This window comes from Geotrypetes seraphini, chromosome 14 (genome assembly GCF_902459505.1).
Source record: "Geotrypetes seraphini chromosome 14, aGeoSer1.1, whole genome shotgun sequence".
Taxonomy (NCBI): Eukaryota; Metazoa; Chordata; class Amphibia; order Gymnophiona; family Dermophiidae; genus Geotrypetes; species Geotrypetes seraphini.
The window spans coordinates 33,943,498-33,961,710 of record NC_047097.1 but is presented as its reverse complement, the minus strand read 5'-3'; the positions used below and the strand labels follow the sequence as shown (position 1 = coordinate 33,961,710).

Below are 18,213 nucleotides of genomic sequence, written 5' to 3'. Positions count from 1 at the left end.
GCAATGTGTCCTGTTGTCCTTACAGAACACCACACTTGCTACTGGTGATTAATTTAGCTTTCTCCGAAGACAAACAGGGCATAATTTGCTACATATGGGAATCCCTAGATACCAGGCTCACTAAACAACAGACAATAGGGTCATGCAACAGGGACACGAATAAGGAACCAATTAACCTAGAACTTTATATGCATTCCTGTTGTGTGGGTACAGCCTGGAATAAGATAAAATTGAGCATAGGAGGGTGGAATTCTTTAGAACTGTCTGACAGAACCACTGTCTTGTCAGGAATCCTGCTCAAGGCAGTAGTCAGATGTGAGAACTAAAGATCATGCTGCCACATTGCAAATGTCCTCAATGGAAGTCTATTTTAACTAGGCTAACAAAGCAGCCATTGCTCTGACATTGTGAGCTGTGACATGGCCCTCTACGGTCCAACCAGGTTGGTTTTTCAAGACTTGAATATGCATGAGATATTTTTGCATACAATAAAAGCAGTGCATGCAAATAGATCATGCACATTTACTGAGGAAATCATGAACATCTAATTGGACTGTGGCTCTCAAGGATTGGACAACCCTATTGTAAAGTCAGCCAAGCCTGATTATAAGTAAAGGAGATGTAATCTGCTAGTCAATTGAATAGAATTCTTTTCAGTGGCTGCCCCATCCTATTTTGGTCAAAAAGAACAAAAAACTAGCTAGATTTTTTATGGGCTTTAGTCTGCTCCAGACAGAAGACCAAGGCTTGCAGTGTGCAGTGTGCAGTATGATTTCATCAGGTTGGGGAGAAGGTCTTGGGAAAAATATTGACAGAACAATTAGTTGATTAAGGTGGAAGTCTGACACCACCTTCAGAAGGAACTTAGGATGAGTACAAAGAACCACTCTGATATGATAAAACTTTGTATTAGATGGATCATATACTAAAGCTTGAGGCTCACTAATTCTAAATTCAGAAATGACTTCCACCAGGACCAAAACCTTCCGAGTCAAGAATGTCACATTACAAGCATCCAGTGGCTCAAAAGGAGCTTTCAACAGCTGGGTGAGGACAATGTTAAGGTCTCATGTGATCAAGGATGATTTGATTGGGGGTTTTATTAGATGCAAACCTCTCATGAATTGAACAACTAAAGACTGTAGGAGTTGGGCTTATCTTTCATATGATAATAGTAGGCGTCAACTGAATTGAAACCAGACTCAGAAAGGGACAGAAGGTATTCAAATAGTTTTGGTGTATGGAAGTAAAAAGGTTCTAAGGCTTTGCCCTCATACTAGATAGCAAACCTCTTCCACTTGAAATTGTATGACCTCTTTGTGAAATATTTTCTGTAATCAAGCAGAATGCAGGAGACCTTCATATAGCTGGAGAGATGCCTAGATCTACACTTTCAACATGCAAGCCATGAGGACCAGGGATTGGAAGCTGGAATGCAAGGAAGACCCCGTGTTCTGAGTGATGACGATCAAAAAGTAGTTCTGAAGTCCACAGATCTTCTGAGGCTAACTTCAGAAGTAGAGGAAGCCATATCTGCCTCAGCCAATAGGGCGCAATAAGGACCATGATTCTCTGATCCTGTTTGAGTTTAAGCATTAATTTCCACAAGGGGTATTGGAGGATACGCATACAGAAAGCCTGTCCCCCACTGAAGGGGGGAGGCATCTGATACTAGTCTGCTATGTGATCACCACCTAGAGCAGAACTGAGTGACTTTGTTATGTTGAGTAAAGAGATCCATCAAGAGGGTGCCCCACTCTTGGAAGATCTGCTGAGTAACACCCATATTTAGATACCACTTGTACAGTTGCACCACACTGCTCAGTCTGTCTGCCAGCTTGTCTTCCCTGTCAATTATGTGGCTCCAAGAACCATGCAATGACTGGAGGCCCAGTGCCACATCCTGACCACCTCCTGACACTGAAGTATGGACCTGTCTCTCCCTGATTTTTGACACAGTACATCACAACCTGATTGTTTGAATGAGAATAATTTTGGTCAACAGCCAGTCTCTGAAAGCTTTTAGAACATTTCAAATAGATCTCAGCTCCAGGAAATTGATGACTCTCCTGAGCAGACCAATGATTCTAGGTGTGAAGTCCGTTTATGTAAGCTGTCCATCCCAGGTTGCATCTGTCACCAGCATCTCATATCAAGAAGAAATTTGGAAGGGAATTCCCATAACCAGTTTTGGCCAAACTGTCCACCACAAAAGCACCTCCTACAAAATAGGAGTGACAGCTAGCTCTGAGTTACTGATATAAATGTAGTTAGGTAAACACTGCCATTATTTTGAATGGAAGGAAGTTTCGTGCCAGATGATGGTGACGGCATATAAGATAGAATAATGCATTTAGAGAGTTTTGTTAATATTGAACATTAAAAACATTTTACTAATTTTTGTATGTTTATTATAGGGGACAGTCTTTAATCAGCTCTTGGAGCGAAACATGATTCATGTTGGTGGTAATCCACCACCTGACTTGGATATGCAGTCTATTTGAAAGTTAAGTGAATAGAATAAAATTTTATAAATTGATTTCAAGTAACTTAAAAAATGATAAATATTTAAGAGATTTATAAGTGATAAAGGATTATTGGAGGCTGATGAAGAACTGATGTGTAAATCCAGGGCAGCAATGAATCGTTTAGCTGCTCGTGGTAGACTCACTGAGGTTTCATAAAATACCTATGATGGGTTGAGTACCTGAATAAACTCATGTAAAACTCATGAGCTCTCCTGGGAGAACAGTATAGAAAATTGAATGAATAAATACATAAATAAATATAACAGTAAAATGATACACACAGAGAAATATATTCAATAGGCCCAAATCCATAAGCATAACTTTTAAGCTCTTAAATACATTTTAGAATTCTCAACTGAAATTCTATGCTCATAAATGTGGCTGGAAGTAGGACACAAATTTAGGAGTTCAGCTTTTTCTTAAATATCAGGTCCTATGCGTAAATCTTAGCATGTTGCCTCTGCATTGAGGAGGAATAGGTAATGGCAATTCAGTTTTCTGCATATTCTTCCATGCACACTTTTGGAGAATAAAAATCCTTCTTGCATTGGAGAGCAATGCTGTACACACAGATCTGTATATGAAGCTGCATACTAGGCTATATGTACAACTCTATATGTGAACTCTGTTCCATTCTTGGGAGGGTATATCCCTTCCTTGTAGAGTTTCATGCTTCTGAGTATCCTGGAAAAAATCTTGATCACACCATAGATAGGTTACTATTGTAACAGCAAAGTCAGTTCACATTTTTGACTAAAGCAATTTCTGACTTTCCCTAGTTTTTACTAGTATTACCTCCATGATATCAGAAGGAAATATATATGTACAACTCAGCACTCATCATCACATTGGCCTCTATATTTTAAAAACAAAAATATAAATCCAGAACACAGGGTGCTTACTTACCCTGTATTCGAATATCTGCTATGTTACCCTTTTCATCACAGATGAAAATGTTGAGTGCGTTCAGTTTTGCTGAAAGTTTCAGGTTAAACACATCTTCATCAACTATACTACCAGACACTGGAAACAAATTAAAACAAAAACAATATTTTAATTATAGGGTAAGTAACTAAGACGTACAACATGACAGGTTTATATCTTAACATAAAATGCTGGCAACAAGACCAAAGACTTTGCATTAAGGTCATGACTCTTAACTGTACAGCCTTTGTATTATGAAATGACAAATGTTTAGATCTAGAAATCTAAATACATGGAATAAACTGGTTTCTTAAAAAAATAGGAAAAAGAGACAAAAAATATCAACAATAACCCTGGGTGTGTCGTCTCCTGACCAAAGTCAATGATAGATTTTTAAAAGAGAGAAAAGAGATCTCAGTAACTCCTCAGACAATCTAATTGGATGAAAGATGTCTGAATAGAACAGGGTTTGATGAAAGAAACCGAAACCCTGTTATATTCAGACATTGTTCATCCAATTGGATTGTCTGAGAGGTTACTGAGATCCCTTTTCTCTCTTTTAAAAATCTATCATGACTTTGGTCAGGAGACTACACATCCAGGGTTATTGTTGATAAACTGATTTCTTTCCTACATACTGGTATTTACAAAGTTTATCAATGACAAGCAAAGGTAAAATTTGTGGTCTACTGTGTTTATCAGCAATACACAAAGCAGACCAACCAATATGGAAGCATGTGGTTTATTAAATCAAGCTCCGACATGGCCATATTTCACCCTAAAACTGCATCAGAGGTTAAAGCTATAGTACAAACATTAAAATAATTAGGAACTTTACCTGCTTTTTTTGCAATATTCTTTTGCCCCTCTCTTTGTGGCTTTGGTTTGGGCTCCTTATCAACAGAGCTACGGTCACCAGATGGAACAGCAGATGTCAGGAAGTTAATCAAGGAAAGTAAAGCCTGTGTATGCAGCACAAGGTCTAGAGCTGAAAAAAATACCTAATTTTGAGGGTAAAGAGAAAACAACATATTAGCATTTAACTAAAATATTTTATATTTGAGGGCCAGATGTGTTAGGTAAGCATACTCATTTTGAAAATATTAAAATGGTTAGTCCTCATTTCCCAATTTATAGCTGCTATTACAAGATCAATTTTCTGGTGTTGACAAGTTTTAATAATGTATCAGTTATTGTCTTCAAGAATTTTTTTTCACAAGCCACAGAAGAGGAGAAATTGATGGCACAGTCATTTCAAAAGCATTTCCCATTTTAAAGCTGTGCTACTTTAATCCATATTCTAGAATGAAGAAGCAGCCTAGTGATTAGAGCAGCATGCTTAGAACCAGGGAAGCCATAGTTCAAATCCTATAGGAAGTAAGACTGAACAAATTATTTCACTTCCCACCGTCTCAAGTAAAAAACTAAGGGCCTGTTTTACAAAGCCGCACAGCAACAGCCCCGAAGCCCTTTAAATCTCTATGGGCTTCGGGGCTGTTGCCACGCGGCTTTGTAAACAGGCAGTAAGAGATAGATTCACCACTTGTAATAGTGCACATTAATATTTAACAGACATTATTTGACACAAACCCCATTACTGAAAATGAAGTATATTTACTAAGCAACTAACTCACATTAATGGTAATTAGTAAATCAAGCCCTTAAATTGAAACCCCTTATGGAATAAGAAAATATCTAGCGTACCAGAATAATACACACTTTGAATATAATATAACAACCAATAACAGAAGTGAGTTTAGTCCAAATAAAAACAATGGATTATGTGATATCTACAAAAATGTTGCCATCAAAATGCTTCTTCAGAATACATGAGATTTAAAAAAAAAAAAAAAATGCCATGACTACATCATCCTGTCAAATGTTTCAGTTGTTTCTTCAGCTTTTTTTGAGGACTTTCAGCAACAAAAGAAAGTACTACTACAAACACACACACACACAGTGCTATTAAGTAATAGTTATCCATATTTTTCAACGTTCTGGGGGCTGTGCTTCTTTATCAGAAAGTTTATATACAGAGGCCATTTTCAATATAATATCCAAATCCGAGTTTAGATGTTTTGCGGAAGATGCACAAAAATCCAGTACCAAATATGCACATTTTCAAAACTGAAAAACGTCTTATCTTGTTTTTTTTTGAAAATGGTCATTTTTTAAATGAGAGTCTTTTTTTTTTTTTTTTAAATGGTTCAAAAAGATGAACACATTCAAAAGAAAAACATACAAGCCATTGGGATGTAGAAGGGGCCTGCATTTTTAGTAGACTGACCACACAGTCATCCCAGTAAAACAGCGGGGCACCTCAGGGAGCACAACAGTGAAATTCACATAAAAAGACCTAGGCACACATCTCACCATAACCCCCTTAAAGTGTATGGGGAGACTTCCAAAACCCACCCAAATCCTACTGTTATGTTAGTTAGTTACTTAGGTGCCATCGAATCATGCTCGAATCTTAACAACTTGATGAATTACAGATCTAAAAAGAGATCAGTTTTATGCTAGTCCGGTAAGGTCCTACAGCATTATTCCCATGGTTGTTTTCAACATGTCCAGCCTCTTTGCCTGGTTCCTTTGACCTTCCCAAACATGATGTCCTTCTCCAAAGATCTTTCTCCTCTGACAGTTTAACTAAAATAAGACAGTTGTAACTTCATCATTTAGGCTTCAAGTGACATAGCTGGTTTGATCTCTTCAAAAATTGATTTGTTTGTTCTTTGGTGGTCTACGGCATGCATAAAATCCTTCTCCAGCACCAAAGCTCAAATGAGTAATCTTCTTTCTGTCTTGTTTGCATACACGGTATATGGGCTTGTGATGCCACTGGGGCTTGTGTGTATCTGAGAAGTTTAAAGCTATGCCGTCGGTAATTTCACTACCAGCAGGGTCTCCCAAGGTAGACAGGTTTTAGAGGAGATGCCAGACTAACAATGTACCACCCATCTGGGTAACAGCAGATGGGCAGTGTTAGAGGTAGAGAATTGCGTTTTATGCGACTATGGCGACAACATCAAATTTATACTGCGCATAAGAAAGGCCCAGCAATTTACTTCTGTATTCTGACATGAAAACTTGATGAGACAACCTACTGTACCCAACTATATATCACAATAGCCTGAGGAAGAGTAAGGGATTATCTTCCACTAATGCTACCATTCTACCTCCATACAGCAGTGGCAAAAAACCCAAGACTGAGTGGACTACATGTCCCAGACCACATTGGGCTTTACAGCTCAATGCTGAGCCAGATCTTAAGAAGGTAACTCTGCTGAGTTGGGGGACTGGACTCTGCAGGGAATTGTTTATTTGCCACCGAGGACAATCATTCAAGGAGGTCCCTACAAGAGAGAAAAGTATATATGGAAAGAAGGAGTCCTCTTTCCTAGCTGTAGGCTGAAGGAGCCTTGGAAAGGTTTCAGACATGTACAAGAAACTCCATGAGTAACTGGTCTCTACGGAAGTAGGGTAAGCAAAGCCCATAAGGAAAATAAATGTGGAAGTGACTTAAGATTATGAAAACTAAGCAATTGTTTGTGGCCTTTCCTAAGTCTGTGAGGAAACAGACTCAGGTCTCTAGAAAAATAAAAGCTTTTTTGATGTTGTTCCTTTGTGCTGTTTTGAATGCATGTGGATAGGGTTCCGGGTGAATCTGGCATACCAAGGGGGGGGGGAAGTCTGCCCCGGGTGCACGCTCCAAGGGGGTGCACAGCTGGCCGGATCCGGAACCTCCCACGCTGGTTCAAACCGTACTTCAACGCGGCTGCCCTACTTAGAACAGAGTCGGCAGCCGCGCTGGAGTGAAGATCCTGCGATGACTGGGAGGAGGTAAGTGACGTCAGGGGGGGACCGGCAGCCGCAGTCATCGCGGGATCTTGCCGCAACTAACTGCGTCTGCTGGCCCAGCCCCCTCCAACGTCACTTACCTCTTCCATGGGAGCAGAAGCAGTCATCGCGGGATCTTTGGGATGGAGAAAGAAAGGAGGTCAGGGTGGCATGAAAGGGTGTGGAGGGTGACAAAGGGGGGTCAGGGTTAGAGAGTTGCGCGGGGACAGAAATCCCACCCATCTCCACCCGTCCCCGCCTAAGTCCCACCCGTCCCCACCCGTCCCCGTGAGGAATCCCACCCGTCCCCACCCGTCCCCGCGAGGAATCCCCTCCGTCCCCACCCGTCCCCGCGAGGAATCCCCTCCGTCCCCACCCGTCCCCGCGAGGAATCCCCTCCATCCCCACCCGTCCCTATAAACTTCAGAAATAGTTATTTCATTTAATTATGCTACTGAATTAAAGGCTCTGGTAGACCCATTTACAAATAAGCAAAAAGACTTTATTAATTTGAAAATATTAATTGGGAAGAATACATACTTTGCAAACGGGTTTCTACCAGAGCCTCTAATGTTTATAAATTTTTATCAACACAACTAATATACTATTTTATCCTGAAGCAAAAAAAAGAAATATAATTCTTTTCCTACCTTTGTTGCCTGGTTTCTGCTTTCCTCATGTTCTCATTCAATTCCTTCCATCCACTGTCTCTCTTCCTTCTGCATCTTCCATTTGCTCTGTTACTGTGCCTCTCCCTTTCTTCCCCCTTCCAAATTGGTCTGGCACCCATCTTCTTCTCTCCGCTCCCCCCATAGTCTGGCATCTGTCTTCTTCCCTGCCAGCGTCTTCTCCCTACTCTCTCTTCCCCATTTCCTTTCAGCGTCCTTCTCCCCCCATCTTCCCCATGTCCTGTCAGCGTCCTTCTCCCCCCTCTGTCTTCCCCATGTCCTTTCAGCGTCCTTCTCCCTCTCTGTCTTCCCCATGTCCTTTCAGCGTCCTTCTCCCTCTCTGTCTTCCCCATGGCCTTTCAGCGTCCTTCTCCACCCCCCCCCCGTCTTCCCCATGTCCTTTCAGCGTCCTTCTCCACCCCTTTGTCTTCCCCATGTGCTTTCAGCATCCTTCTCCCCCCTCTGTCTTCCACAAGTGCTTTCAGAGTCCTTCACCCCCGCCCTTCCCATGGCCTTTCAGCGTCCTTCTCCACCCCTTTGTATTCCCCATGTGCTTTCAGCGTCCTTCTCCCTCCTCTGTCTTCAAGTGCTTTCAGAGTCCTTCCCCCCCCCGTCTTCCCCATGGCCTTTCAGCGTCCTTCTCCCCCCTCCTTCTCTACCGCACCGGGTGCAGCACAGCCGGCCAGGTCCCCTTACTTTTGTGGCACTTCCCCGACCGACCGACAACAGCCCCGGTCCGACAAACCTCCATGCCCTTAACCGCGAATCTAAATTACCTTATTACAGCTGCTGTAAGAAGATAATTTAGATTCGCGGCTACAGGGCAGGGAGGATTGTCGGACCGGGGCTGTTGTCGGTCGGTCGGGGAAGTGCCACAAAAGTAAGGGGACCTGGCCGGCTGTGCTGCAACCGGGGCGGGGTGTGGTGTGGTGGGGCGGGGCGGACCGCCCCCTCCCTTGGTAGCCACTCGAACCGCGAGGCTACTCTCCTCCTTACTTGCACTGCCTGCAGCACAGAGCCAAACGAAAATCTTCCCGACGTCAGCGCTGACGTCGGAGGGAGGGAGGGAGGGCTTTGTTTAAGCCCTCCCTCCCCTCCGACATCAGCGCTGACGTCGGGAAGACTTCCGTTCGGCTCTGTGCTGTAAGCACAGAGAAGGTAGGGAGAAGAAGAGCCGCGCGACTGAGTACATCCAGCCCCGCAGGAACCCCGCGACCCTCGGAGGCGTCCCCACGGGATCCCCGCGACCCTAGGGGGTGTCCCCGCGGGATCCCCGTGACCCGAAGGGGGAACCCGCGGGATGCCCGCGGGTCCCGCGGGATTCCCGTCGTCCCCGTTCCCGTGCAGCTCTCTAGTCAGGGTGCTATGGAAACATGGTGAAGGGTGACAAAGGGGGGTCAGGGTGCTATGGAAATATGGTGAAGGGTGACAAAGGGGGGTCAGGGTAATATGGAATCATGCTGAAGGGTGACAAAGGTGGTCAGGGTGGTATGGATGCATGGTGGAGGGAGAGAAAGGGGCAGATGCTGAAGGAATTGCAGGGAAAGAGACATAAGGGGAAACGATACTGCATGGAATTGGGTTGTAGGGAGCGAAATGGGGCAGATGCTGATGGAAGTGGGGGGAAAGAGAGAGAAGGGGCAGATGATGGAACTGGGGAGAGAGAAGAGGGCAGATGATGGAAGGAGGGGGATGATGGAAGGAGGGGATAAATAAAAGGAGGGCACATGATGGGGGAAAAGGATTGAGTTAGGGAAATACTGGAGGGGGTGAGGGAAAGAGGTGGTGAGCTGTAGGTAGACAGTAAAAAAGGAAATTGATGAGACGGTAGTAAGAATGTAATCTAGATGGATGCAGAAAATAAATTGAAAAGGAAAATGAGGGAAGAAAGGGATTGCAGAAGAGAGGTGTGGGAGAGGGAAGGAGAGGAGAGAGATGCCAGACCAATGGGGGTGAAAGGAGAGATGAAAGGGGGAGGCATACAGTTTCTGGAAGGAGCATATAAGGAGAGAAGATGCCATATAGGGGCAGAGAGTTGGCAGACAGTGGATGGAAGGAAGAGAGTAACAAGAAGATGAGGAAAGCAGAAACCAGAGAAGACAAAAGTAGAAAAAAAAATTCTATTTATTTATTGCTTTAGGAGACATGTGTTACTGTTTCTGTGGTGTTGCATTTTATGCAGAGTCCAGCTTCTTGCTGGTTCAATTTAACCTTTGTCTACGTATTTCTATTTTATCCCCCCTTTTACAAAACTGTGGAGCGTTTTTTAGCACCAGCCGTGGTGGTAGCAGCTCTGATGCCCAGAATTCTATGAGCGTCAGAGCTGTTACCACTGTGGCTAAAATCCACACTACAGTTTTGTAAAAGGGGGAGGGGTTAGTTTGTGATGACGTATCCCATACTAGGCAAAGGTGTTTTCTGTGTTCTGTGTGTTCGAAAGACATGGTTTTCTGTTAGGATTGACGGTGTAGGATTGATCTGTACTAGTCTGGCTTGTTTAGTTTTACAATGGGTGTATTGATGTTGTACTGCTCATTGCATATGTAAGATGCTGCCTTTTCCTAGGTACTCATGTGTGACGTGTAGCTTGTTACTAAAAATCATGTTTTTCGTACAGATTGGGGGCCCCGGGTGTCACATATGCTAGGTACGCCACTGCTGCCACATAGCCCTTATGCCTGCAGATGTCACCTACATGTTGGTATGGTAGCTTTTTGGTGGGTTGTGAAAGACTCACATATTCTACCATGAGCGTAGTAGTTAGAGTGGGATATGAGCCTAGGTCCCCTTCTCTGCAGTCCATTGCACACCAGGTTACTTCAGAGATCTGCTTGATGCTTTACTATGACTTGCCATAACATCTGAAGCTATCATAGAGACATCTTTGGGGGGTGGAACGGGGCCATTAACCACTGAGGACCATGCCTCATCCCTCCAGTAATCATCTAGTCAGTCTGGGCACCTTTTTTGGCACTTGTTATTAGAACAGGTCTATCCCCAAATGTCCAAATTGTGCCCTGTATGACTAAATACAAAATACAAAAATAAATAAAATATATATCTGGCTTATAAAGTAAGTAATTCTAGTATTCACATACACTCAGAATTATGAGACTTGACCAAGAGCGATAGCTCCTGTAGCCAAACCCACCGCCCCATCACTGTGTATGACTTATTTTAGAAAAGACTTGAAGTGAACGTGCTGTTCAAACACTCAAACTAACTTTCAATGGCAAAAAGAGGAAAAAATTCCCACTTAGCTTTCAAATGTGTCAACCGTTACATGAATGAAGCAATGAAGAAAAGTTATGCTATACATATGATCACATGAATTTTTTGCCCAAATCACACCACTCTTAGTTCTTTGGCATTTTGAGCAGTTTATATCATCTTCTGGGTCCCTTGAGAAAGAACTTTGAAACATGGTCCATGTTGGGACCTATTGACACATTTGAAAGCTAAGTGGGAATTTTTCCTCTTTTTTGCCATTGAAAATTAGTTTTGAGTGTTTGAACAGCATGTTCACTTCAAGTCTTTTCTAAAATAAGTCATACACAGTGATGGGGCGGTGGGTTTGGCTATAGGAGCTATCACTCTTGGTCAAGTTTCACAATTCTGAGTGTATGTGAATACTAGAATTACTTACTTTATAAGCCAGATATATATTTTGTTTATTTTTGTATTGAGAAGTCTTATTTAGTCATACAGTTTTACTTTGACTTTCTTAGCTCTTTAAGCTACAATGGCACATACCCTTCTATTTTATTCAGTGTGACTTAGTCTGCAAATTGTGCCCTCGACATATTCTTAAATATTTGATTAGGGCAGAAAAACATCCAAGTTATGAGCCCTCCCTAGTCCCACCCACTTCACACCCCTTGAGATTTAGACAAATTACTAATAAACAGCATAAAAATCAATCTAGAAAATAGATTTCAAAGATAGCAAATTGGAAGGGTTTGGCAAGAAAATGTAAATCTGCTCCCTTTATGCCATTTTTTGGATGTTTTTCTTTTTTGAAAATGAGCTCCAAAGTATCTTGGCAATCGCAGTGTTGGCAATCTCAGTGTTAACTACCCTCACATGTTCAGGGCAGTATTCATATTGGTTACAATTTTTATGAACATTTCATGCTAAATATACTCTTTCATCAGGGTTTTATGAAAAAAAGAGAGAGTTTATATACCAGGAATTTTTGTACTACATTCCATTCCTGAAATAACCACACTAATGTTAATACTGACATTATCCTTCAGAAGCTAGTCAGCCCTGGAACTCCATTTTGATTTGGAAGTTCCATTTTAAAAAAAGATGTTGGCTTACTTTGATGGTTTGCTCAGTGTTGTCATGGAATGTTCTAAACTCTGGTCCATTCCTGTCAGCCTATAACAAAAAAATTTAAGATAAGCCAAGAAATATATTTTTTAAACTTTTTATAGTGTAGAAATGCATTTTATCTGTTTTATTGTATTAACAAGTGAATAAAAGTTATGAGTTTTTTGTAATTACATTATATTAAATTCTTATAGCTCGCAATAATCTCTTCAGTTCTATGTGGGTAACAATAAGAGGACTGAAACAATTCAAGAAAATATAGCTTTTATCCAGTAAATGATGTTATGGGGTGTGAGGGAGTCTATAAACACTGCCCCTTCCCCTTAAGAATATTCCCTCTCAAAGCCAGGACCACTCTGAGTGGAGGAGTCACTTTGCCCAAAATACAAAAATAAATACCTGTCTAAAATATATAAACCACTTTGATTATAACCACACAGAAAAAGCAGTATATCGTCTCATCACCTTTACCCTTTATAGCCCTACCCAAAGGGGACATGACACCAAAGGAGTGAAGCCAAGAAGATAGCTTCCAGGAAGTATAAAAGGCAGGGCTAGAGTTGGATTAAAGAGGCCCAGGGAAGGAAGAAGTGAATCCCCAGTGTGTGCCTTCCCCAACTACATGTAGCTACCATTACTTGGATAAGGTAAGCCAATTATTTGATTTACTACTGGTGAAAGAGAGAAACCAGACCAATTTCAGAGTACCTGACAGAGACTGTAACCTATGTGTAAGGCCTGTCAGTCACAGGCTCAAATTCAGACTTCTGTGGATCTAAAGAGACTAATTATTCAATCCTGAACCTATGAAGTAACAACTATCCTTTTTGAGTTAATAAAGTGTTTTATTTTACCTTTATGAATGTGTTCAGCTGTGTATCCACAGGCTTAACCCCCAACCCTCACTTGTGATATCACATGGGATGAACAGTAGGGTTACTATATGGCTCTACAACAGCGGTCTCAAACTCAAACCCTTTGCAGGGCCACATTTTGGATTTGTAGGTACTTGGAGGGCCACAGAAAAAATAGTTAATGTCTTATTTAAAAAATGACAATTTTGCATGGGGTAACACTCTTTATAGTTTATAAATCTTTCCTCACAGTTAAAGTTTAACATCTTTCCTTTCTCAAAACTGACACATTTCAATCACTATATTGAAAATAAAATCATTTTCCCTACCTTTGTTGTCTGGTGACTTTATTTTTCTGTGCTTTTAACTATGTTTCCAGGGCCTTCTTGTCCTTTGATTGTTTTTCTATCTGTCTTCACTTTCTGCCTTACATCCATCTTTGGCATTAACTTAACATTCAATTTTTCCATTTTTCTGCTTTCTTCTCAAAATCTACTTTACCATGTCTTACCTTCCCTTCCAATCTCTCACTCCTTCCCTCCCTATTTCCACAGTCTGACATCTCTCTCCTTCCTTTCTCTCTCTCCCTCCTTCCTTCCTTTCCCCTGGTCTGGCAGTTGTCTCCTTCCCTCCCCCCCATGCCCTGGCATCTCTCCCTCCCCCTCCATGGTCAAGTATCTCTTTCCTTCTTTCCTTTTCCTCCCTCAGACTTAGCATCTCTCTTTCCTCTTCCCTCCCTTGTCTTCCTTATTATTTATTTATTTAAAAAATTTCTACACCACTTAAACTAAGCGGTTTATATGAATTACATACATAAAGTACATATAAATTCTCCCTCCTTCTCTCTCCCCCCAAATTGGGTGCAACAGCAGCAGCATTTCTCTTCCTCCACCCCTTCCCTGTGCAGCAGCAGCAGCAGCAGCATTTCCCTTCCCCCTTCCCTGTGCAGTAGCAGCAGCATTTCCCTTCCCCCCTTCCTCGTGCAGCAGCAGCAGCATTTCTTTTCCCCCTCTCTCCCTTTCCTTTCCGTGGATGCGATGATCGAGTGTCAGCTCCCTTGCCGTGGTCATTTTGTCTGTTCAAAGCCGTGGGCGGCGGTGGCTCCTCATACGATCCGCGCCTATGTCGGAAGCCTTCTCTCTGACGCATGAGGAGCTGCCTACGCCCACGGCTTTGAACGGACAAAACGACCATGGGAAGGGAGCCGACACTTGATCACTGCATCTAGACCACGAGCCGCAAAATAGCATCTGGGGGCCTGCATGTGGCCCATGGGCCGCGAGTTTGAGACCGCTGCTCTAGAAAAAGGAGAACCGATTGAGACATTGTTTTTTCTTCTATTGTGGAAGTAAAACCCGGATGTCTCAATCTGTCCTCCTTTTTCTAGAGTCATATTGTCACCCTAGTCTAGTGACCAGTATACGTCCAATTCATTAAGGATTTTGTGCCATTTGTAAGAAGTGGCCTACTAATTACAACCATGAGTTTAAATCTCATTTCGCCAAGTAATATTCTTTGACACCTTGGGCAAGACACTTTGATGGCAATTCTACAATTGGGACATTTATTAAGGCACCCCAAGGACGCAAGATAGGAGCCTTTTCTATAGCAGAATCTGGCCACCTAGGTTCTATTACAGAATACTAGCTTAAGCCAGTTTTTGCACACCTAATATTTACATGACTGAAGTTATACTAGCTATAGACCTGGTGTTAAGTGCATTTAAATGCAGCAGAGATGCATGTAAATATACAGGGTTACATATGTATGTAACTGGGAACCTACTCATGTCTCACCCATGCTCCAACCCTTGTGTATGCTTCTTTGCAAATGCATTAAACAGATATTTGCAGAATAGCTGGAACTTTTGTTGGCAAGTGTGCACTTATGCCCATATATGATAGTTCTCTAGAAGTTTACATGCATAAGTGATAGGAAAATGTAGGTATCTAGATTGTAGAATTGTCCTTTTTATTCCCCATTGCCTCAGGTATCAACTTCAGTTTAAAGTTCTCTTGGACACCGGTATACAGTACATGAATATCATACTGTACCCATGAACCTGAATGTTAATTTTCAAAAAGGGAGCCCATCACTTCCTTCGCCTACCTCCCCAAAATGTTCCGCTTTGAAAATAGGGCCAATACAGCATAGCACTTAGTATCACAGAAATGTACATGCTAAAAGTATATGTGATAATTTCAAAACAAAAACAAAAATTTTTCTGCCCCACAAAAGGTGTTTTCAAGTGGAATGAACAATTACTAAACACAAGTTCTAAGGGTAAAACACTATTATCTGGAGAAAAAGCTTTGAAAATTGCCTTCATTGTTTATGTGTATAGGCGGCCTTATAAAATTACCATAATGGTGACAGAAATGGTAATAGTTTTCTGCAACTCAGGCACAGGTGTGGTCTAGGACAATTTGGGTAGAATACAGGTAGAATCACGGCTTATATAATACACCAATTTCTAAGGGGTCTTTTTATAAAGACAAATATAGGGGCATTTTCAAAAGAACATTCAGTTAGAATTGGGACATTCTGCTCAATGTCCCTCTCCCCCCAAAAAAAACCCAACAACAACAAAACCCACCTCCCAGCTATTTTTGAGCAGTAAATACATCAGGATTTCCTGTTTGATTATATGTGAGAATGTTCAAAATGACCAACCATTATGAATATCAAAATTCCAGGAACAAGGACATCTGTCTGGCAGCATTTTTACAGAAAGGGCCACACATGTCCATGCAGAGCAGAGGGGCAGACTACTGGTCAGAACAGTGGACTGTAAACTAGGGCACTCAAGTTCATAACCTTTTATAACTTATATTTTAAATGCTGAGCACTCCAGGTACAGGGAAATACCTACTGTACACCACCTCAATAGCCTTCAGGTTTGCAGGTGCCAAATATTTACCATATACACTTTATATAAACAGAGGTTTTGGGGTCATTAAAATGGCCCAAAAACGGGAGTCTGTTTATATTTGAGTCGCAGGCTCTGTGCCCTTACCTCGGACCAATTGCAGGCCTCACAAGGGCCTGACTTAAGCCCTAGTGGTACAGCAGAGAAGCGAGACAGGAGTGAACTCTCATGCGTCTTGTCAAGCCAAGTCTAAACCACCCTGACTCCCTCCCGAATACCTTTAAAGCCCTGGTGACTCTGCGGTGAAACGGGGCAGGAACAATCGTCTTACGCTCCTGTCCCATGTGGAACCACAATCAAAAATGGTTGCTGTATGAGACTGATGTGGGAACTCACAGGAGCCATTTTTGACCATGGCTCTGCACGGGGCAGGAGTATAGGAAGATCGCTCCTGTCCCATTTCACCACTGGACCACCAGGGCTTTAAAGGTAAGGTGTAGAAGGGTCCAGGAGATGAGGCGCTTCAGAGTTGGGACAAAGGCTGGGACAAAACATGGGAGGAATTGCTCCTATCCCAATTCGCCATTGGACCACCAGGGCTTAAGGCAGGCTCACGGGAGACCTGTAGTGGGCATCGGGGGCTGGGTGCAAAGCTGGACAGGAAATTACTTGAAAGAGGAAAGGCCATGCCAGGGCTCGCTGCGAATAGCCTCTTTACAGCATTGCCTCTGCTAACCAGCTGCTGCTTCAGGAAGGTAAGGGAGAGAGGGAGGAGGGTTGGCGGGTCAGAACCGCTGTCGATGCTGCTTCAGGGTGGGATGGAGAGAGGGATTGATAGGTCAGGACCACCACTGCTGGTTAGTGCAAATGAGGGAGGGAGGTTGGTGGGTCAGGATCTCTGCCACTTCGAGGCAGGAGGGAGGGAGAGAGAGAGGTTGGCGGGTCAGGACTGCTGCCACTTTGGGGCTGGAGGGGGGTCATCGGGTCAGGACCACCGCAACCTCCACCGCTGCTGGCTTGTGTAAGGGAGGGAGGGAAGTGGGGGGTTGACAGCTCAGGACCGCTTCCGCTTCAGGGTCTGCAGGGAGGACAATTTTCTTTTTTTTTACCGGTGATATTTTTTTTTGCCAGTTGGACGAGAGTGCCGGTTGCTTGAGTCAGTAGTGGACATGTTTTAGCAAAAGGGTGTTAGAGTTTCATTGATCTATTAAAGTAGTGTGCAAACAAACAAACAAAAAAAAGATAAGAACCCCTGGTATAAGTTAATTCAACAAGTTTTGTTTTAAAAAATGAACTCCTCTCTCATTCACTTAGACTGAATAGTATAGAAACATAGAAACATGGAAAGATGACGGCAGAAAAGGGCTTTAGCCCATCAAGTCTGCCCACTCTACTGACCCACCCCATTAAGTCTGTGTGCTAATGACCCAGTTCCTTAACTCAACCTTCGTAGGGATCCCACGTAGATGTCCCATTTATTCTTAAAGTCAAGTATGGCTGCTAAATTAGGCCACTTGGGTCAGATTCTATAAAGGAGGCCTATGTTAGGCACCGCTAGGCGCCTAAATCAGCACCTACATTAATTACCTAAATGAGCTTTAACAAGCTCATAATTGGGGAAAACATTAATTGGATAATAGGCACCTACCTTATTCTATAAACGGTAGGCACCTATTGCATGGCACCTAGCAGTGCCTAACACCTAAATGGGCATTTGGGGGTGGAGACAAATAATAATAATAACTTTATTTTTGTATACCGCAATACCACAAAACAGTTCAGAGCGGTTTACAGGAGAAGAGACTGTACATTTACAGCGAAGATGCAGAGTCTGATTAACCAGGGTAAAGTAACCAGTAACAGTAACAATTAAAATTAAAAAGTAAGATAGGTACTTAGAAATTCCCTTACTGTCCCAAAGGCTCACAATCTAACTAAAGTACCTGGAGAATAACAAAGAAGTGAAAAATAGAGATAGAGGAAAAAGAAATAAACATTCTAACAAGACTACATTGATCTAAAATACTTTGGAAGGATGAAGAGAGGAGAGAAAGGAATATATACAGTTACAAGGGAGTGCAGGATGAGGTTAGTAAGATCCGGGGAAGAAGAGGTATATAGGTGAGGAAGGATAGGAAAGGAAGGAAGGATGGGGTTAGAGAAATTTATCAAAGATGTAAGCTTTGAGAGATTTT

The 18,213-nt window shown here is 42.4% G+C and overlaps 1 protein-coding gene across 2 annotated transcripts in view; it reads right to left on the bottom strand.

The window, feature by feature from the left end:
- VPS13C (vacuolar protein sorting 13 homolog C) overlaps nt 1-18,213 on the bottom strand; it is a 442,250-nt gene that overhangs the window by 182,141 nt on the left and 241,896 nt on the right. For both annotated transcript variants that reach the window (XM_033920131.1, XM_033920132.1), the window contains exons 39-41: nt 12,284-12,343; nt 4,291-4,453; nt 3,435-3,551 (exon numbers count right to left, since the gene is read on the bottom strand). In XM_033920131.1, coding sequence (XP_033776022.1) covers nt 3,435-3,551; nt 4,291-4,453; nt 12,284-12,343 — 340 coding nt within the window. The remainder of the gene's footprint in view (nt 1-3,434; nt 3,552-4,290; nt 4,454-12,283; nt 12,344-18,213) is intronic.